The 22553-nt window shown below is 38.6% G+C and overlaps 1 protein-coding gene across 4 annotated transcripts in view; it reads left to right on the top strand.

Moving 5' to 3' along the window:
- KCNMB2 (potassium calcium-activated channel subfamily M regulatory beta subunit 2) overlaps positions 1 to 22553 on the top strand; it is a 287468-nt gene that overhangs the window by 250494 nt on the left and 14421 nt on the right. For all 4 annotated transcript variants that reach the window (XM_043473689.1, XM_043473690.1, XM_043473688.1 and 1 more), the window contains 2 exons: positions 17731 to 17901; positions 20833 to 21028. In XM_043473689.1, the coding sequence (XP_043329624.1) occupies positions 17731 to 17901; positions 20833 to 21028 (367 nt within the window). The remainder of the gene's footprint in view (positions 1 to 17730; positions 17902 to 20832; positions 21029 to 22553) is intronic.

Raw genomic sequence — 22553 nt, 5'->3', positions numbered from 1 at the left:
GGATCTTCCTGACCCAGGAATTAAACCCGGATTTCCTACACTGCAGGCAGCATCTTTACCAACTGAGCTATGAGGGAAGCCCCAAATGCCCCTTACCCCTGCACTTATACACACACTGGTCTCTTGGCTACTTCTGTCTCTGTCTCCGGATACCCATTCAATCAAACCTCCCAGTATCCTCTTGACCAGCACGGAATTTGTGTTTTAGTCTCCCTTGAATTTTCACCTCCTACAGCCATACCTGACACATAGTAGATGCTCAGCAAATACTGAGCTGAAATGATGAAAATTCCTCAAGGCTCTAGACATATGGCAGGGAAGGAAAGCAAAAACTAAGAGAGAATGAAAAAAGGATGGACACGTCCAGGGAGCCCTCACACTCCTTGGAAAAGTAGCCTGGCATTGGGGAGAAATGGGGAGGGGAATAAGCAAAAAGATTAAAGGGCAAAGGCAGTGTTAATGAAAGACAAAATGACAATTATTCAGTCCAACCCAGTCTTCTGCCTTGGAAATAAATGCATTCACAAACTTCTCTGGCCATTTTGAACATTTGATTTCTCTTTTTTCTTCTGTGTCTTTTTCTTATTGACCTAGTGCTGTTTCTTGGGTGTAGTGAAGCTAAATTTTAAACACAACTGCCTATACAAATATATTACAACTTAAGCAAGACTCATTTGCCTGCAGAATCTGATAAAAATTGATAAATGGCATTGGGCACAAGAAAAAGGACCTGCAGGAGGTTTACTTGAGTATAAATTCTAATAACTGGTACTTCTATTTTTCCTTTTAAAAATGTATATTTCCCTACAGATAAAATTCTTTTAAAATTCTAAAAGAAAAATTGCTCCTCACAATGATTTTGTATTACAGCAAAAGTTTGGAAGCAACTTTAATATTCACAATAGAAAAACTGTTAAATAAATCATAGAATGTAATATGTTACTTAGCAGCTCAATTTGTTTGAGCATAATATTAACTGACAATTCAAGTTGAAAAATTGCATACAAACTATAATTGCAGCCACAAAAAAATATACATGGGAAAAAGCCTGGAAGTAAAAGTATGTTTTCTAGTCCTCCATTTTCCAAATGCTTTTTAATGTTATATTATCTTAATTATGGAAAAAATAATGACATGATGTTTAAGTAAAATTACAGCTCAGAAGGAAACTAGTGTTTGATCAAAGTCTTGGTACGCATCATGAGAGAAGCAGATCAACTGAAAATTTTCTGTCTTTGCTCATCACTAGGTTTTCACATGCTTTTTCTCAATGTTTAATCAAGTTATTTTTCATTTGCTTTCAGGTAGCTTAGCTGAATCATCTTTCAGCAAGACCTTTACTATAAGACTGAAATTTCATGTATTATTTTTAAATTCCATATTTTGTATAAAATTTCCTCATTTCTTAAAAAAAAAATGTCACTACCAATGATGGTGTGGAAGGCAGAGTTTTCGGTGCCCTATAGGAATACTGTGACTGTCATAGCCAGTCTTCAGAGTTTGAAGGTTTTATCAGAGCAGGTGGAAGCATGATGCATTTGTTTCACCTTTCATTTATTCTCATTGAGTAACTTAATTAAATATATTTTGCTGTCTATATAAATTTTACAAGCAAAAGGATTAATATTTAAGAAGCAATTACTCTGCACTACATGTTTTCATAAACTGTCTCTTCTAATTTATAAGATAAGGATTATTATGCCCATTTTACAACTGAGGAAGCTGAGGATAAGAGAGTTTAAACTTTCAAGAGTCCAACAACTAGCTAGTGATTGAATCAAGATTTAAACCCAAGGTTGTACTCTGTCCCCTTCACCCTATGGCTTACCCAGGCCCTTATCAAACATGAGACAGTCAGAGCAGCAGTGAACAGCCAAGCCCATAGCAGGGAAAAGTGTCAAAATAGAGTTGAAAATTGTGTATCAAAGGAGATAATAAATATGCTAACATGATATATTGGCTATATTTGTGGAATTAAAAGGAACAAATAGTTAGCTTCATATTCTGCACAAATAAGATTCTATAAAACTCTTAAATCCCTACTTTCATGGCTTTATTTCCAAAGCATGATTTCAATAACCATGGGATTTAAAATAATTAAAATATTGACTATAAATAAATCATTTTCAGCAAGCTTTATTTATGGGATGAGGATGTCAAGGTTTATGAAATCAATCTGAATGACTTTGGCCTACAAAGTCAAAGACAAATGGAACAACAGCCAAAGAATAGAGCAATAGAATCTGGTACTATGCCAGTATCCTTAGTTTGATGTTGGTTCATTTGTCTGTACCTCTTTCTTGACCACAGCTCCATCTTCACTGCCTAATTCACAGACTCTTATAGGACAAGATTCAAACAGCATGACTTTAAACAGCAGCTATTGCTCTGCTTAATTCTTTTGGCGACAGTAGTCATGGCGATAAGGAAGGCAATGATGGCTGATCATAAATCTAGATAATCAAGATCCTCAAGTTAATTATTTGGAAATAAATTAACTAAGTTATCTGGAACTACTGCCCATAACTGCTTGTAATAATTCCACCCTGTTTCTTATCCTGAAAACCTGGCCTCTATACACCCAGCTTCTCCAGCTGTGTTCCCCCCGACAATCCCAGGGGCCAGGCACTCCACACTGCCTGTTCTGAGACCAAAGCCAAACCTGTCAGGATATCTGCTTTCCTAGGATTCCTCAAGAGATAGAACATCAAGAAACAAGCTCATAGTTAGGCAGAGCAACTAAGTGGAAGGAAAAGTCCACTGAAAATTTTGAAGCCTAATTTTTATGGTTCAAAGGAATCTGAAGTCAACTTTACATTTTTCTCAAAAATGTAAATTTTTTGAATTATTTTAATTCAAAGCCAGTCCTGTTTTTGTGATCATCTGCTATATGCAAAATACTGGTTTCTATCCTTGTGCTCCATTTCACATGCCCAGCAATGTGAAGGAATACTTTTCCTTCTTTGATCAGCTTTCTTTGTTCGGTGAGCCAATGTTATTCTCTAAATTGCAGGAAGCAAAATAAAGTTTTGCTTTAAATAAATAAAGCTACAGCAAAATAAAGCTACAGCAGTAATAACTATTAGAGAGAAGTTATTGACCAAGTATATTACCACTGAGTTCATAAAATATTCTTTGGATTGTTTCTATTAAATGCTGAATTAATATAAAGTAACATGTATCACATGTTAACATACAGATAGGGCTTTCCAGGTATCGCTAGTGGTAAAGAACCTGCCAGCTAATGCAGGAGACATAAGAGACGCGGGTTCAAACCCTGGGTCATGAAGATCCCCTGGAGGAGGGTATGGCAATCCATTCCAGTACTCTTGCCTGGAGAATCACAGGAACAGAGGAGCCTGGCAGGCTACAGTCCGTAGGGTTGCAAAGAGTCAGACACAAAGCAACTTACCACACACGCAAAGCATACAGAGAATGATGACAAAATAAACATCTGAGTACCCTTCACTAAGATTAAAAAATAAAACAACTGGAAATTTTGAAGCCCCTGAGGATGCTTCCTAAACAGCATCCCCCTCCCTACTCCAGCCCCCACCCAGAGATAACCACCCTCCTGTTTATTATTCCCTTGCTCTTCTTCATGAGTTAATCACATCTGAATGCTTACACATTGTTTACTTCTGAATGTTTGAAGACTTTATACAAATAGAAATATACCATATGAATTGTTCTGCAGCAGAATTTTTTCACCAAACATGATCCCAAGATTTATCAAGTTATCGGTGCTGATGTGAGTAGCTGTAGCTACTCCTTTTGTCTGCTGTGTAGTATGCCATTATATGAAGATACCACCATTTATTCATCCAGTCTACTGCCCAAAGATATTAGTGTTATTTCCAGTTTTGTACTGACAATGTTGCTGTAATACTTCTTGTGCATCTGTCTTTGTACACATACACAAATATTTCATAGGTTGTACACCAACGGAAATAGTTGGTTCAAAAGTATGCACAGCTTCTACTTCACCATGCAATGCCATCGTTTTCCAAAGCAGTTGTAGATGTGATTCCATTGCTCTAGAGTTTGGGGGTTTTCAGTTCAGTTCAGTTCCTCAGTCATGTCCGACTCTTTGCGACCCCATGGACTGGAGCATTCCAGGCTTCCCTGTCCATCACCAACTCCCAGAGTTTACTCAAACTTATGTCCATCAAATCAGTGATGCCATCCAACCATCTCATTCTCTGTCATCCCCTTCTCCTCCCACCCTCAATATTTCCCAGCATCAGGGTCTTTTCAAATGAATCAGTTCTTCACATCAGTTGGTCAAAATATTGGAGTTTCAGCTTCAGCATCAGTCCTTCCAAAGTATATTCAGGACTGATTTCCTTTAGGATGGACTGGTTGGATCTCCTTGCTGTCCAAGGGACTCTCAAGAGTCTTCTCCAACACAACAGTTCAAAAGCATCAATTCTTCAGTGCTCAGCTTTCTTTATAGTTCAACTCTCACATCCATACATGACTACTAGAAAAATTGTAGCTTTGACTAGACAGACCTCTGTTAGCAAAGTAATGTCTCTGCTTTTTAATATGCTGTCTACGTTGATCATAACTTTTATTCCAAGGAGCAAGCATCTTTTAATTTCATGGGTGCAGTCATTCATACATCTGCAGTGATTTTGGAGCCCCCCCAAAAAAATAAAGTCTCACTGTTTCCACTGTTTCCCCATCTATTTATGATGAAGTGATGGGACCAAATGCCATGATCTTAGTTTTCTGAATGTTGAATTTCAAGCCAACTTTTTCACTCTCCTCTTTCACTTTCATCAAGAGGCTCTTTAGTTCTTCTTCACTTTCAGCCATAAGAGTGGTGTCATCTGCATATTTGAGGTTATTGATATTTCTACTGGCAATTTTGATTCCAGCTTGTGTTTCATCCAGCCCAGCATTTCTCATGATGTACTCTGCATATAAGTTAAATAAGCGGGGTGACAATATACAGCCTTGACATACTCCTTTCCTGACTTGGAACCAGTCTGTTGTTCCACGTCCAGTTCTAACTTGTTTCCTGACCTGCATACAGATTTCTCAGGAGGCAGGTCAAGTGATCTGATATTCCCATCTCTTTAAGAATTTTCTACAGTTTGTTGGGCATTTTAATTTTCATTTATCCAGAGGATATTGTGCTTTCAATTCCCATTTTTCAGATTAATAAGATCATGTGTACTTGCCTAGTTCTTTTCTGTGAAGTGCCTGTTCAAAAATGTGGCCCATTTTTCTACTGGATTTTTGTCTTTTTCTTACTGATGTAGGAATTCTTTATAAAAGCCTCTATTTAATTTGAAAACTTAATAGAAGATAGAATGGTAACCATAGAGAATGGCTGAAAACAAAATGAGAGAACTGGAAGATAAAGTGAAAGAAATATCTCAAAATCGAGAGAGCAAGTATAAAGAAATGGAAATCATGAGAAAAAGGATCAGAGTTACTTGTGAATAATTAGAGTTCCAGGAGAAGCAAAAGAGATGGAGGAGAGAAATAGTGATGACTTCCTTTCCTGACAGTATAGTAGACCAAATACTGAGGCCAACGCTCCTGCAGCAATAATTTAAAATGCTTATAAATTATAAAAAGGGGCTTCCTTGGCTCAGTGGTAAAAGCATCTGCCTGCAATGCAGGAGCCACAGGAAATGCGGGTTCAATCCCTGGGTCAAGAGGATCCCCTGGAGGAGGGCCTGGCAACCCACTCCAGTATTCTTGCCTAGAAAAGCCCATGGACAGAGGAGCCTGGTGGGCTATAGTCCACAGGTTCACAAACAGTCGGACACAACTGAAGTGACTGAGCACGCATGTACATACATAAAATATTCAAAACTTTTGTTAAGGCTCTATTAACATTTTGCCTGTTTATTGTGTACAAATAGCTTCTTCCAGTTTACTTGTATTTTCACTTTATGATATCTTTTCATAGACACAAGTTCTTAATTTTAGTATGATCTCAGTTAGCAATTTTCTGAACATTCTGAAATCCCTTCCTATCCCAAGTTCAAAAGGGTAGGCTCTGGTGCAGGTAATTTACGTACAGCCATAGGTTTGCCTTTCACAACTAGGTCTTTAATCACCTGAAGTTGACTTTTGTTTGTGGTGTGAACTAGGCACCTCTTTTTTTCCGTATGGAAAACCAATTGCTCAGCACCTTTCATTGCATAGTTTTTCCTTTCCACAATGATCTAAAAGTACACACGTATCATGTATTAGGTTTCCACACATGCATGGATATGTTTCTGAATCTCTATTCTGTCCCATCAGTCGTTTTGTCTACCTGAAACAAACACCACACCTGAGCTTACCAACTTTAGCATTATAATGCATCATGATTTTTGGAACAAAAGTCACCCACCTTGTTCTTTTGTAATCAGAATTGTATTCGCTATACTTAGATGTTTGCACTCCCATATAAGTTTTTATAATTATCTTGTCCAATCATGCCTACCCTACTTCCCAAAAAACTCTTATGATTTTTTATTGAAATTTTATGAAAGCTATAAATTAATTTGTGGTAAATTTCTGTCTTTATGTCACCAAGTCTTTCTCTGAATATGATTCTCCAAATGATTTGTACAATATAGGTAGAACTTACCTATAAATCATCAGAGCCTGGTACTTCCGTTTTAAGGATATTTTTTATTGATTCAACTTTTTAATGATTTAGAACAATTTAGATTTTCTAGTTATTTCAAGGCAGGGTCAATAAGCCATGAGTTTGTAAGAATTTCCTTATATATTTGAGTAAAAATTTCCTATATATTTGAGTAAATTATATATCAAAGTTTTAAAATATCCTGCTATAATGCTGTTTTTAATATCCTCTATCATCTTTCTAATTCATTCTGTATCTGTATTTTTGGTTTTTAAATGACTGATATTTGAGTCTTTTCTAGTTTTTTATTCTCACCAGAGGTTTGTCTATTTCATTCGTCTTTTCTAAAATTAACCTTTGATTTCATTAATTCTTTAATACAATGCATCTTTTATTCCATTTATTTTTACTCATGTTTATTGTCTTAAACTTTCTTTTAATATTTTTGTATATTTTTGAGATTAATCCTTTGTCTGTTTCTTCATTTGCTATTATTTTCTCCCAATCTGACAGCTGTCTTTTCACCTTACTTATAGTTTCTTTTGTAGTGCAAAAGCTTTTAAGTTTCATTAGATCCCATTTGTTTAGTTTTGCTTTTATTTCCAATATTCTGGGAGGTGGGTCATAGAGGATCTTGCTGTGATTTATGTCGGAGAGTGTTTTGCCTATGTTCTCCTCTAGGAGTTTTATAGTTTCTGGTCTTACATTTAGATCTTTAATCCATTTTGAGTTTATTTTTGTGTATGGTGTTAGAAAGTGTTCTAGTTTCATTCTTTTGCAAGTGGTTGACCAGTTTTCCCAGCACCACTTGTTAAAGAGGTTGTCTTTTTTCCATTGTATATCCTTGCCTCCTTTGTCAAAGATAAGGTGTCCATAAAAATATACAAGCAACTCCTGCAGCTCAATTCCAGAAAAATAAATGACCCAATCAAAAAATGGGCCAGAGAACTAAACAGACATTTCTCCAAAGAAGACATACAGATGGCTAACAAACACATGAAAAGGTGCTCAACATCACTCATTATTAGAGAAATGCAAATCAAAACCACAATGAGGTACCATTACACACCAGTCAGGATGGCTGCTATCCAAAAGTCTACAAGCAATAAATGCTGGAGAGGCTGTGGAGAAAAGGGAACCCTCTTACACTGTTGGTGGGAATGCAAACTAGTACAGCCACTATGGAAAACAGTGTGGAGATTCCTTAAAAAACTGGAAATAGAACTGCCATATGACCCAGCAATACCACTTCTGGGCATACACACTGAGGAAACCAGATCTGAAAGAGACACGTGCACCCCAATGTTCATCGCAGCACTGTTTATAATAGCCAGGACATGGAAGCAACCTAGATGCCCATCAGCAGATGAATGGATAAGGAAGCTGTGGTACATATACACCATGGAATATTACTCAGCCATTAAAAAGAATTCATTTGAATCAGTCTAATGAGATGGATGAAACTGGAGCCCCTTATACAGAGTGAAGTAAGCCAGAAAGATAAAGAACATTACAGCATACTAACACATATATATGGAATTTAGAAAGATGGTAACGATAACCCTATATGCAAAACAGAAAAAGAGACACAGAAATACAGAACAGACTTTTGAACTCTGTGGGAGAAGGTGAGGGTGGGATGTTTCAAAAGAACAGCATGTATACTATATGGTGAAACAGATCACCAGCCCAGGTGGGATGCATGAGACAAGTGCTCCGGCCTGGTGCACTGGGAAGACCCAGAGGAATCGGGTGGAGAGGGAGATGGGAGGGGGGATCGGGATGGGGAATAAGTGTAAATCTATGGCTGATTCATATCAATGTATGACAAAACCCACTGAAATGTTGTGAAGTAATTAGCCTCCAACTAATAAAAAAATTAAAAAAAAAAAAACTTTCTTTTAATATATTCTAGTAATCTTTTAACAACTCCTTATGTTGGAGGCCTAGCACTTTAATTTGCAAGCTCTCTTCTTATCTAATATAAACATTTAAGATTATGTAGTTCTATCTGTTTTGCTTTAGCTGTAGCCCACTAGTTTCTCTATATAGGTTTTCTTCTCATTCAATTCTAAATGAATCCTAATTTCTATCATGTTTTATTCTATGACCCATAAGTTCTTTGGAACTATATTTTTATAATATTTTTAATTTTAAAAATTTAGTATTTAAAATTTTAATATTTTTATTTCCATATGTAGAGTGATTCTAGCTATTTTTAAAATTATTTCTACCACTGTTTCACTAGAGCCAAATAATGTGGTCAACACAAAGTCTCTTCTCAAAGGCTCTTTAGGTTACAAGGATATCCTATCTTATCTGAATGATTCACATAATTTTCTATTCCTGCTATATTTTTCACTAAAGAATTTTATCAAATGTAATATTTTAATGGATCAGGTAAAAAGAAATGAGGGTTAGATATTAAAGTATCATTGGGAAATTGATCTGGTAATTTAAAGGCAGGAGTAAAAGCAAAGAACTTCTACTTTTGTTGCCATAATTTTACTCTCATCATTATTCTCTTATCCATAAAGTAATAAGACTTCCTGTGAATTAATAAGCTGACAATAATAACTTTAGGTTCATAGACAAAGCCCCTTATGTTAATTTTTATGACTCTATTAAGCTTGACTGTCATTTGTTCCCATGAGCACATTTCTCCCAAAGGAATGTATACTTTAAAAGATTGAAAACAGAACAATAATTAATCAAATTGGACCATATAGGTATATACCTACTAGTTCAAAGGAAAAAAAAAAAACCATGAGATCTGAAACTAGAAGAAGATGAGGCTATATATATACATCTCAAAAACACAGAAGACTTTGGAGGGCAGAAGGCAGAACAATACTGTTTTAACCCGTGCCACTCCCAGCTCGACCATATGAGACGACAGACGAGTGCTCCCAGGGCAGAAATACATGGCAACTCTGCCTCTTTCAGCTCGGCTGGCGTTCAGCAATCCATTTCCCCGCAGATTCACTTCATAGTACCTAACAGAAGGCACTTTTCCTTGAAGTCTGGAAACTAAAGCTCTCAGTGCCATGGAAGCTTGACATTTTTCTAGAAGGAATACTAAATACATTAGCAGTAAAATGCAGTGGGCGCTGATAGGAAGAGAAAAGCCAGGAGTCTCTTCTAGCCATGGTTCTCTGATTTATTTGGTTTCACTTGGCCATGGAGCCTCCCTGCTGCTGGCTGCCTCACAACCTAAGCATATTGAAGCCATTTCTAGCCCACATAAAAGGAAAATACTTTGTGAGTATAATAAACACAAGAGACTGAGCCTACAAAGGTGAATGCATTCTGGCTCTCACTCTTGAGCAGCTCAATATTCACTGAGCCAGAGAAGCATAAATATAAATAGTGTGTTAAGTATTACGGTTATTATGGTTAGGTTTCTGAAGGGCCTCCCTCAAATACACATAATTCTTTATTCACACCTTCCTTCCTTCTCTTTCCTAGGCACACCTTCCAGTGCCCCTCACCTCTCTGACTGTTTTGTGACCCTTGGCAGACCTCTTCTTGCCCTTTCCTAGTTCCAATATGCTAGCTAGGTTTTGTTTCCCTGACAACCTAGAGAGTCTCATTAAAATCCACAGTTCACGGCTATTTATGAACACAAATGATGTCTGGATCTAAACTTTCATCTCCTCTACCACCTCTTTTTTTTTTCAGCTCCTCTTTATCTAACATCAGAAATGCTGGGAGAGTTTCAGAACCAGTCTCTTAGCCTCCAGGTATAAACCATCCCAAACAAGTCAACCACACAAACATGAGGCATCTTTCTAAAGAAGCAGATCCCAACCTCTTTGGCACCAGAGACTGGTCTCTTGGAAGACAATTTCTCCAAGGACTGGGAAGGTGGGGATGGTTTAGGGATAATTCAAGTGCATTACAATTACTGTACACTTTATTTCTAATCTAATGTCACTGTTGATCTGACAGCAGGTACAGGTCTGCAGCCTAGAGGTTGGGGACCCTTGTTCTAAAGTGCAACCTAATTATATCACTTTCTTGCTTAAATTCTTCTAATGGCTCCTCTCACTTCAGAAGACACATAAGACCCTTTATCTCTGAACCCTGCTTATCTAATGAGCTCACTACCTGCCATCCTCCACCCACTGGATGCTGGAATCCAACCACATTCAGCTACCCTATTCTCTCACATTCTGTCTGGATACTATTCACTTAATCAATTGTTTGCTCATTGGAAACTTAATCCAGTTTCCTACTGGACCCTTTAAACATCACCACTTAAACAAAGTCATGGCCACACTGGTTTTATTAAACATAAATTAAAACCGTTTATGCTCATAAATCAGAGTCCTGAGTCAATAAATCCATCACCAATCCACCAATTGCCCAGTTCAAGGAATGCCCAGTACAATGATAGCCATTTTGCCAAATATTAATCCATTTGCAAATTGACCTTTTTGGTGAATTTATCAAATTTAGTTATGTACAAAAAAACACAGTTCTATGAATTAGCAGGGACCAAAAAGACTTCAGGGAATCCAGATTTGGGGCCTTCAGACCCTCTATCTCTCAGTCTCTGCGATCATTGTCCCTCGGCCTCTGTGTCTCTCTGCCCTTCCCTCTCTGTTCCAGACACCCTCTGCCTCCAGGCTCCCAGGTCTCTGGTCTTCCTCCCCTTGCCCCACCCCAGCCATGCCCTACTGCCCACTGCGTTCTTTGTTTCCTTTCCTCTCTGCCCCTGGGTTTCCCTCTCTCTAGGATCAGCAAGTTCCACTGCATTATGCTGATTCTGCTCTTCATTTTACCCCCAGCAGAGGGTCCCACCAGCCTTATCCAGATCCCTCCTGTTTCAATAACAGGACAAGAGCAGAGACAAATAAACATTTTGTTATAAGGACAAAACTGTTTTTGTTCAGTTGCTACGTTGTGTCCAACCCTTTGTAACCCCATGAACTGCAGCACACCAGGCTTCCCAGTCCTTCACTGTCTCCTGGAGTTTGCTCAAACTCATATCCATTGAGTCAGTGATAACATCCAATCATCTCATCCTCTGTCTTCCCCTTCTCCTCTTGCCCTCAATCTTTCCCAGCATCAGGGTCTTTTACAAAGGACAAAATAAAACTGTACAAATAAAACAACAGAAACTTCAAAAAGGTATTAAAAATTTCCACCAAAATCAATGACTGTACTCTTATGAATAGTTAAAAGAAACAAATTTTTGTTAATTGATAAAGTTGCCAAATCTGTCAAAGTAGTCAATGTGAAACTTGCCACAAGAATCTCAGTGATGCTAAGATGTTAGCAAAACAGCAAATGACTCTAAAAAGGACTTGAAAAAAATCATTATAAATGGAAAGGTTCCCAAGTGAAATGCTGAATTTTCGCTCTATCTATTAGAAGAATATATTCATACACAGATTCAAAAAGATACATCTATGAATATATTCATAAGAATATGTTTATAAAGAGACTAAACCTCCCTAGGAAACTTACTTAGCTTTAAAAAAAAAATCAAACAGATCTTAAAATACTGTTGAAAAGAACATATTCATAAGAAGAATATAATTGAATGTACTTTTAAAATATCATTTAAAAATATTCATAAGAAAATATATTCATATTAATTTACTATACTTAAAACAATGCTCATTAAAATAAGTCTTTTTCAAATCTGTGATTAAGTGGGCAAATTATTCATTTAGCAAAGTGATCCTTCAATAAACTGGCAAATGGCCTAATCTTGGTATATTAGCCATTCAGTAACTGAAACTTCATCAAACTGGCCCCTAGCATATTGACTTCCTTCCTTTCTGTCCTCACTATAATAAGTCTCCTTAAGATGCATTGTAACGATTGTGTCTCACCCAACTCCCTCAGGACATCTTATTCACTTTGTATCCCCAGAACTTGGCAGAGCATGTTTCATCTTATGAAGACCAAAATGTTGACAATGAGTAAACAAATGAATTAATAAATGACCTTTACCCTGCCTTAACCTGAAGTTTTCTTCCTGCAGGCTAAAGACCAAGGTAATCTGAATTTAAATGGGTAAGCCCAATGAGAAAAAAATTTTTGCACATTTCACATTTTATGTCCGTGTTTGTAGATGCACAGTCTCATAAATAATTTGCTTATGAATCATAGGAATAATATCAAACTTTAAGCTTCTAGTCAAATGAGGAACTTGAAATAAAATCGTATTGTGTTGACTATTGCTTGGGGTAAAAATATAGCTTTATTGGACAATCAAAATTTGTATGTAAAATATTTTGTTATACTTGAATTTGCCTTGTAGTTTTATGAATAACTCACATTCTCCAAAAGGATTTGGGCAGGATGCTCCATGTATATGTAGAAAAGACTGCACATATGTACTATTCGTTGTTGCAAACATGTTTAAGTGTTGCTTTGTATCCACCATATTGATTCATGGTGAACCATGAAGCCACAACTGCTCCAACAGAGCTTAAACATACTGCCTTTCCAGGACATACCAAGGCTAGATCTCCTTCAGACTAACAAATTCAAATTCCTGCTCTGTACCTACTGTTGCATATCCCTCATTTTTGAAACTGATTTTGTAGTTGTGCCCCATACTCATCATTCCTCCTTAGAGGTCCTCCTTAGAGGTTCAGTGAACTATACTAACCTTCTCTTATTTCTCCCCCCACCCCCTTGTAAGTAGATTCACAGAGAATAGACACAAAGGATCAAAGAGAGATGAATTATCCACCCTGCTAGGCAGTGTGTGCGTGTGTGCTAAGTCACTTCAGTCGTGTGCAACTCTGTACAACCCTGTGGACTGTAGCCCACCAGCCTCCTCTGTCCATGGCATTCTCCAGGCAAGAGTAGTGGAGTGGGTTGCCATTCCCTTCTCCAGGGGATCTTCCCGACCCAGGGATCAAACCCATGTCTCCTGCAGCTCCTTCATTGTAGGCAGATTCTTTACTGCTGAGCCTCCTGGGAAGCCCCCATAGTGGCAGAGTAACCCCCAATGTACAAGGCTTCCTTGTATGAAGCATGATGTGTAGGTCTGACACCCAAAATATAACATCATGTTCCTTCCCCCAGCTTTGAAGACAATTTGGCTTGGGAGGGGCACCTCACTAACCCACTTAGTCTCAGACGGTGGACACTCCCTCCCCAACCTGGGGCTTATAGAAGGCTGCTTATACCAGGCCTGAACAAAGGCAAGTGCAAAAAGATAGGGAAAAGATTGTGCCACATATAAACAGTGATCTTCAAACTAACAAAAGGTAGACAGGGCCTCTGACAGTCAGGATCTGATCTATCTCACCAATCAGATCAGTCACTCCTCACCTGAACTCAGGACACTATGTCTGTCAGGGAGAAAATCTATAAATGAACAATCAGCCTCTCCCTTCTTAGCCAAGGCAGCAAAAGTCCCCTCTTTGGAAGCCTGAAGAATAGGGAAATGAGGACCCCTGCTGTAACACCCTCTACCATTTCCCCAGTCATTCAAGCCAAGGTCTTGATCATAAATCTAAACTCTACCCTTTTTTTCACTTCCTGGCCATCCCCTATATTTCATCAGTCACCAAGTCCTAAAGTTTTATCTCCTAGATATTTCTCCATATATCCTTTTCTCTCCATCTCTCCCACATGATTCCTACTTCGTGCCCTCATCATCCTTTGCCAGCACCACAGTAACAATCCCCTAATGCTTCTTTCTGATTTAAGTCTGGTTCTGTCTTTAATCTAATCTCCACTCTTCAGCCAGAGTGATCATTCTGAAACTCAGTTCTGATCATGTCACCCTCTGCCAGCTTCCCATTAACTAAAGGGTAAAAACCAAGCTCCTTAAATGAGCTACAAAAGCTCTTCATAACCTACCACCTTTCCAAAATTACTTGCCCCATTTTGCTGTCCCACACTCATCCTACTAATAGTAAAACTGGTATGGTTTCTGATAGTCAGCATGAAGTTATAAATCTCCATCCTTTGTTCATGAGACTTCTTCTGTCTGAAATGCCCTTGACTCCATGTCTCATTAGGTTAACTCTGATTTAATCTTGAATATTCTGTTTAAGGCATTTCTCCTCCAGCAAGGCTTCCCTGACCTCAATCCTTGCTCCCTGTCCTCATCCCTCAGGCTGGGAAAATTATTCTACACTCACTCTGTGAATGACTCTGGCACTGAGTTTACTACCCTATGTTGATTTTTTTTCATGTCGGTCTTCCTATTGGGTAGGGGCCACATGCCGAGTAACTACAGATAACTAGCACTCAAAATAAGTTTGTGGACTATGTATTTTCTATTCCTTCAAATCATTCATTCATCCTTTAACTTATCCATTAATTCAATTATCACTTACTGATGAATTTCATGAGGATGTCCCATCTCACTCACCCAATTTCATTTTGCTGAGTAATATCCTGATTTCCCAGATGTGTTTAGCCTGCGTGGAAACCAATCATTTTCCCTCTTCTCTACACATTCCAAAGCATGTGAAGAACATTTGTTAACTATTTCCAAAAATTGTGATTTGTTTTTAAATTACCCACTTGAATCAGTTTTATATGCTTCTTGTTCTAGTGACAGAACTGACTGATTACTCTGCATCTTTTTATGGGTATAGACTGCCATAAGTAATGCAGTGTAACAGCATACTATTCTGTATCTGAGACTGTGCTCCCTCCTTTCTGGCTTCCACCTGCAGGGAATTCAAATCTCAATATAGTCATTAGAATTAAATACATGTTGATAAATAACAACAGGGAAGTAACATCAGTTTATTATTTTACAGCAGGTCTTTGAAGCCACTCAAACTGCCTTTTCTTGTTTTGAAGTCTGGCTTTAGATGAATGGGCACTGATTTTTTTTTTTTTATTCAGGTTCATAGAGGACAAAGTTTAAGAGCTTTCATATAAATCTTATATTTTCCAAATAAAATCTCAGAAAAGAATGGGGAAACTTAGGGAATGGGCAGTGGCCAGTCTGTGGAAGTCAAAGACAGGGCAAACCAGCTTGTCCAGAAGCACTGGGCTTGGGAGCTGGAGAGTAATGAAAATGACAGGCTCTCAGAGCTTCTTCCTCATCCTACTGATGAGGAGAAAGAATGGCCAAGAGTGACTGAGAGTAGGGAGGAGCCAGGAAGGCATGGCCATAAAAAGATGAGGAACAAAGGCCTCTATTCAGCTGTGATTCTCCTACTACAAAGGACCCACTCCTCAAGGAAAAAATTTGTATAAACTATATCATGAAGAAAACTTTTAAATAAAAATGACAATAAGCTAATTGGTTAATGTTTTACTCCAGTAACCAGATTAATGTGTGTGTGTGTTAGTCACTCAATCGTGTCTGACTCTTTGCCACCCCATGCACTGTAGCAAACCAGGCTCCTCTGGCCGTGGGATTCTCCAGGCAAGAATACTTGGGTGGGTTGCCATTTCCTTCTCCAGGGGATCTTCCTGACCCAGGGATCAAACCCAGGTCTCCTGCATTGCAGGCAGATTGTTTACTATCTAAGCCACCAAAGAAGATTAATATATATTCTTCCTTAAAAACTTTTGGAAATATGCTATGTGTGTGCTCTCACCCTTCTGTAGGGGATCAAAATATCTTAACCACCAGCCCAGAATGAACATGCCCCCCAGAATGTATGCCTGCTGTTAAAACCAGTAAGGCCATCCTGGAGCATGAAGCGGAATAGAAGCCCCAAATATACATACAATTATACAAATAACAGATATCTCTTTCCTCCTCTGCAAAGTTCCACGTTGGATTCTAGTTCTTTTTCAAGCAATGAGAGTGACTTGTCATGAAAATTTCAAAGGAAAATCTGAAGTCTGTCTCATGCATGTTGACTTTTTGTCTGAAGATTAAAACAAAAATGGCATAAGAGTTTTTTTCCTTCATTTTCATCATTCTATCTGTCCTCCTCTCTGTTCCCGGGCCCTGAAAACTGGCCACTTCCCCACCAAACTCAGTCCTACACCCTAAAATCCAAAGCTCCCTTCTCAAAACAGAAACTGGAGAAGATCCTCATGGCTCCTTGGTCTCCCACTTTCCCACAATCCCTGCCTTCCTGCCCATACTTCTCACATCTCTCTCCCACCAGCCAGCACTTCCAGCAATTTTTCACTTCTTTTCTGCCTTCTCCTTCAGACCTAGTTTCAAATTCAACCCTCCACTAAGAAGCTTTTTACATTATTCACTCCTTTGCCATTCTGTCTTATAGGAATTCTTTGGAGAAGAACAGCAACTTTGGATGTTCTGATGCCCATGTCATAAAGCTATAGCTCCCCACACCATTTTTAAATGGGAACATTTGTTAAATACTTCAAGTCAGTCATTCTCCACCTACTTATGTCATCTCATTTAACCATAACAGTGTAGTTACACATTATATCCACTTTTCAAGGAACTAGGAATTAGACAGAATAAGGAAGTTGTAGAGCTCACACAGTAAGCCATGAAATCAGGTTTTGAACTAGGGGACAGTGACTCCAATCTGTTTTGTTTTGTTTTTTTAATCATTGAAAAATTTTACAGATAGTAATAAAACTATCCAAAGTTTTGGATTCTGGCCTTGATCTGACTGACATTTTTGTAAACTTGCTCAAATGTTTACCATACAAGAAAAGAAGGCTGGGTCACCACTGGACGTCTCCACAAATCTCAAGTCAACAGAGCTCTAAGCAACCCTACGCTTAAGAATGTTAACCAGAATAAATTCTGTCTATTACTACTGAGGGAAAGTAAAACATTAAGTTGATAGTTTCCTGATATATGTTGCCATTTATTTGAATTAATGCTCCATTAGGTACTAGGGGCTATAGAAAGATCAGTGATGATCAGCTGGGGGTTAGCAAAGGAAACAAAGCCAAAGCATTATATAAACAACTGAGGGCATTGCTTTCTTTCTTCAGACTTAGAAAAAAAGAAAAAGTATTGACAGCTAGACATACACCCCAAGTAAAGATGGGAGACTTGTTTCTGTTCAGGGTTGGGTGTGGGAATGTGTTGCGATGCAGTGGTCTTGTGCTGGGGTCCAACTGCACTCAGGCAGGTTTGGAGGGTCCCTCTCGACCCTCTGCCTTGGGAAGGCCTGAGCAGAGACTTATTCTTTAGGGCTGTACTGACTGACTGTGAACTTCATGTAAAACTGTATTATTTTCAACCTCAGAAATATTTACCAAAAAATCAGGGACCACGACCTCCTGGACAAAAGGAAAACTGTCACAGCACTGAAAGCAGGAGAGGACCGGGCCATTCTCCTGGGACTGGCCATGATGGTGTGCTCCATCATGATGTACTTTCTGCTGGGAATCACACTCCTGCGCTCATACATGCAGAGGTAACACCCCTGGGTGCTTGGGATGCTGTCTTCTGTCTTCCTTCTCCATCTTCCCACACAGCTTAGCAATTCCGAGGTCCTCTTTTTTACTTTCTTTGCTATGAAGCACTTGAAGCAGTGCCTGGCACATACTACTGTCAATGATGTTATCTAATAACGATGATAAAAATAGCTCTATGTGCAAACCACCTACTATGTGCCAGGGACTTGCCGTACATCACTTTTTTAATTTTCACAACTGTTCTATAAGGTAAGTATATATATTCTCATAAAATTAGCAACATTGAGGTTCAAGAAAGATCTAATAAGCAGTGTCATTGTTGTTGTTGTTCAGTCACTAAGTCATGTCCAGTTCTTGCAACCCCATGGACTGGAGCCCGCCAGGTTCCTCTGTCCATGGGATTTCTCAGGCTAGAATACTGGAGTGGATGGTCATTTCCTTCTCCAGAGGATAGTCCTGACCCAGGGACCAAACCCATGTCTCTAGCGTCAGCAGGCCGATTCTTTACTTGTGAGCCAGCTTTAGTATTTGGCAGGAAGAGCCAAGATCCAAACCTATATCCTGTTAATTTCAGAATCCCTGTTCTTGGCTCTTAACACCTCTGTCCATTCTCCACCCGCGTTCCTTTTCCTCCACAGCCCTCTCTTCCATCACCCCACACACTAGCAGTTCTCAGCTGCACATTTCAACTTCCTGAAAATCTTTTTAAAATATTGACACCCAGGCCCCACCACCATCATTCCATAATGTCAGATTTAATTGGTCTGGAGTGGGACCCAGTCACCAGTAACTTTTAAAGTTCCCCAGGTGATTCTAACAGGCTGAAAAACACTGCTATGCACTTTTTAAAAATTAATTATTTAGTTTTAATTGGAGGCTAATTGCTTTACAATATTGTGCTGGTTTCTGCCATATATTACCATGAATCAGCCATAGGTATACATACATCCCCTCTCTCTTAAATCTCCCTCCTACCTCCTACCCCACCCCACCCCTCTACATTATCACAAGGAGCTCAAATCTGGTGCTCTTTGCACTTTCTAAAATAACAGGTTTTGAACTTTTCTTATTTAAGTATTTGCCCTGGGTTTACCACATAGATACAAAGACAAACACTTTGTTGGCAAGTGTGTTCCCCCTTAGAAAGCCATGACACGCCCCAGCGTTTCTAGCTGTTGTCCATATTGGACACTCTGAGCATGGGAAAGCCCAGCATTGCTTTAACTAATCAAGAAAGTCTCATGACGCTTCAGTTTAAAGAAATGAGGCCCTTTCAACATGAAAAACTGAGGTTTCAATCCAAAAGAGAATCAAACCATTTTGTGGCATTCATTTCCCCACTTAAATTAATACTTTCATTTTAGAAGCAAAATCTAGTTGAAACACAGTAATTTGCTAAAATTAAGGCATCATCTTTCCCACTTATGGCCTCTCTACTCTGCCTCCCTGATGCTTTCAGCTCTACTCCTCAATGAAAGCACGGATGCCTCAGGCTGCAGAGTCCACTGATTCCAAAACCACTTTCCAATACTTACAAATGCTTAGCATCATCTAAGACTTTTTTTCCTTCCTTGTATAAGCAAAATCTGACCACTCAAGCCCCCAGAAAATATGCCACACCAGAGGGAGTCAGGGCTTGAATCCTGGCTCTGTACAAAATTGGACATGGAAAGGGGGCCCTATTAACACACATCCAGCAAAAGAAGAGCTATTAATCTGCAAAGAAACGTGCTATTTTCTAATCACTCTGGTAATCAGTTTATATCCAGAAGTGAAACATCGACTCTAGGTACATTACTTCCTAATCACAAATATTACTCTTGATCATAAAATTATAAATATTTTAGAATGAAAAGCTGTCCAATGGGCAGCTCGAGGGGTTTTCTTTGTTTGTTTGTTTAATCTTTCTAACTAACAGGTCTCAGGACATGGATAGGAATCCTTTAATCTCATATAATAGCCTCTTTTCCACTGTGGGGAAGCAGTGCAGTACCCCACAATGAGCCTGGGCTTTAGAGAAATACAAGACTGGGTGGAGTCACAATTTCCACCACCTACTAGCTATGTGTCTTTGCATGCATTTGACTTCTCTGACCGTCAATTCACTCACCTTTAAAAGAATTTCATACCCAACATATAAAACAAAAAAAGACAATGTATGTAAAGCATCAATTAGAATGAAAAGGGTACAATAACTGATGGCTCTTGGTATAATCAAAAGGTAAAGTTATCTTTTCTCCATTTTTAGGAAGACCTTAAAGAAATGCATCATTGTCCTTTCACCTATCACACCAGACCTTAAGCCCCTCCACTCTTTCATCATCTCTCCTCCCCTTCTCTGCCTGCAAAGTAGGCAGAGATTGTGAGGTGAGGACCAAGGCATGACAGGAAGCAGGTTACAACGTAGAAATGAAGGGTGGGTACAGGCTCTGATATAAAAAGATGCTACCTTACCCTTACTGGTGAATTTTATAAGGAAAAAAATCTAATTTAAATCAAGCATTGGAAAAGATGATACTACATTTGATAGAAATCATTGGAAAAGTTCTTAGATTCCAGGCAAAGTTTATCTTATGTTTATATAGCAGTTAGCTTGTGGCTCAGCTGGTAAAGAATCTGCCTGCAATGTGGGAGACCTGGGTTCGATCCCTGGGTTGGGAAGGTCCTCTGGAGAAGGAAAAGGCTACCCACTCCAGATTCTGACCTGGACAATTCTATGGACTGTATAGTCCATCGGGTCGCAAAGAGTTGGACATGACTGAGCAACTTTCACTTTAACAAAGCTGCTCTATGCAAAGGCATACACGTTACAAGTAGGTTGTATTATAGACTTGGAAGATTCTTCAGGTCAAGGAACTGACAAATGATCTCCTCTGCTTCCAGTTTCTGCGTCCTTGGCATCTGTGCTTACTCTTCTCCTCTCTATGTAGTGTATGGACCGAGGAGGCTCAGTGCACCTTGCTGAATGCGTCCATCACAGAAACATTTAACTGCTCCTTCAGCTGTGGTCCGGACTGCTGGAAACTCTCTCAGTACCCCTGCCTACAGGTGTATGTTAACCTGACTTCTTCCGGTGAAAAGCTCCTTCTCTACCACACAGAAGAGACAATAAAAATCAATCAGAAGGTAGGAGCTTGGCACACACTGCATCTCGTTCGCCCTCATGTAGCTCCACACCAATTCATCTCTGTCTGTAGTTCCTCTGTGCCAGCATTTCAAAGCAAACATGCCACTACAAAGTAGACCCTGCCTCATCCAGTCACAGAGTTCATTGCACACCTTGACTCTTGCTTGAGAAACATTTATTTTCTGTGCAAGTCGTGGTCAAATCAGTCCCCATTTTGTAGCAGTGAAGATTTAGCCTTTTCTTCCATTTAGAAGGGTAAACACCATATCCTTATTGATACACAAATAGATTAAATTTTTCAAAGCAAATGTGCAGCTTAATCTGAGTTATATAAGCAAAAAAAAAAAAAAACCCAACAGGTATTTGTCATATACCTGGGAACCATGGGGTTAAAGTGTATTTTGCCTTTACAAGGTCATTGTCACTTAGTTCTATGGTCTCGGAGCTATAACTTAACCTCTCTGAGCCCCAGTATCTTCTTCTCTAAAAAGGTAATAACAATGACCATCTTGCAAGGTCATTGTGAGCATAAGAACAGATTACAGAGCGTGCCCAGCAAAGCTCAGGCAAGACCTTCAACCCATGGTCACAGCATGTGTGCCTGTGTCTATTTCTTCATAAACGTCAGGTTCATCATGGCTGAATTTTCCAGCACTAATATATTCAAAGTGCACCTGTTAAATGTTTAGTATCACTGCATTAAAGCTGCAAATAAAATTTGCATTTAAAAGGTCTGGGATAACCAACAAAGTGTCAGCAGAATCAACCTGCCATTATGAATTTTAAGTTAAATACATTGAGTTTTTTATTTATGGCAGCAATTTAGATGGCCAGAGGACTTTCATATGCCAAGACAACCTGATGCCATTCTCTAATAGGACAATTGGCCCTCGTCATCAGGATACATCTCTCACTCTAGTCTTTCTTGTAAAAACTCTACAATTATCAGCAGTTAAATGATACAGATTATATGTCTTGAAAAAACTCAATAGCTGTGGAGCTTGATACTAGAACGTAGGATTTGCTTTCTGATATATTAACACAAATAAGGAAACCCTTGCCTTTTGGTTACATTAACTTAACTTAATATCTTTGCAAGAATTTGCAAGAATTAAAATATTCTTGCAAATATCTCTGAAGACACAAGGTCTGCTCTGATTTCCTTTCATTTGTGGAAAAGAACACACAAACAATACCAATCTTAATCCTATTCTACAAATATACATAGCTAGTTCTCCCACAAAATGTGTGTGTTTCAAGATCCCTCAAGTCAAGTTTTTAAATCAAAACTGACCTGTAATTATGGATACTTATAAAACTCTCAAGTCTCCAAGAAATTGAAAATTGGCCAAAATTGAATAGACATGAAAAACTGAGACATATTTCCATTTTCTTGTCTTGATGTTTTATTAGTACAGCCCTGTGAATGCAATATGTAAGCTGTAAACTGGGAGTGAAACTTATAGAAAATCTCCGTTAAGATTTTAGAACCAGTATTTTGTCTGCTGTAAGCATGATACTAGG

This window comes from Cervus canadensis, chromosome 7, assembly GCF_019320065.1.
Source record: "Cervus canadensis isolate Bull #8, Minnesota chromosome 7, ASM1932006v1, whole genome shotgun sequence".
NCBI classification, from domain to species: domain Eukaryota; kingdom Metazoa; phylum Chordata; class Mammalia; order Artiodactyla; family Cervidae; genus Cervus; species Cervus canadensis.
This window is presented reverse-complemented; position numbering and strand designations above follow the sequence as displayed.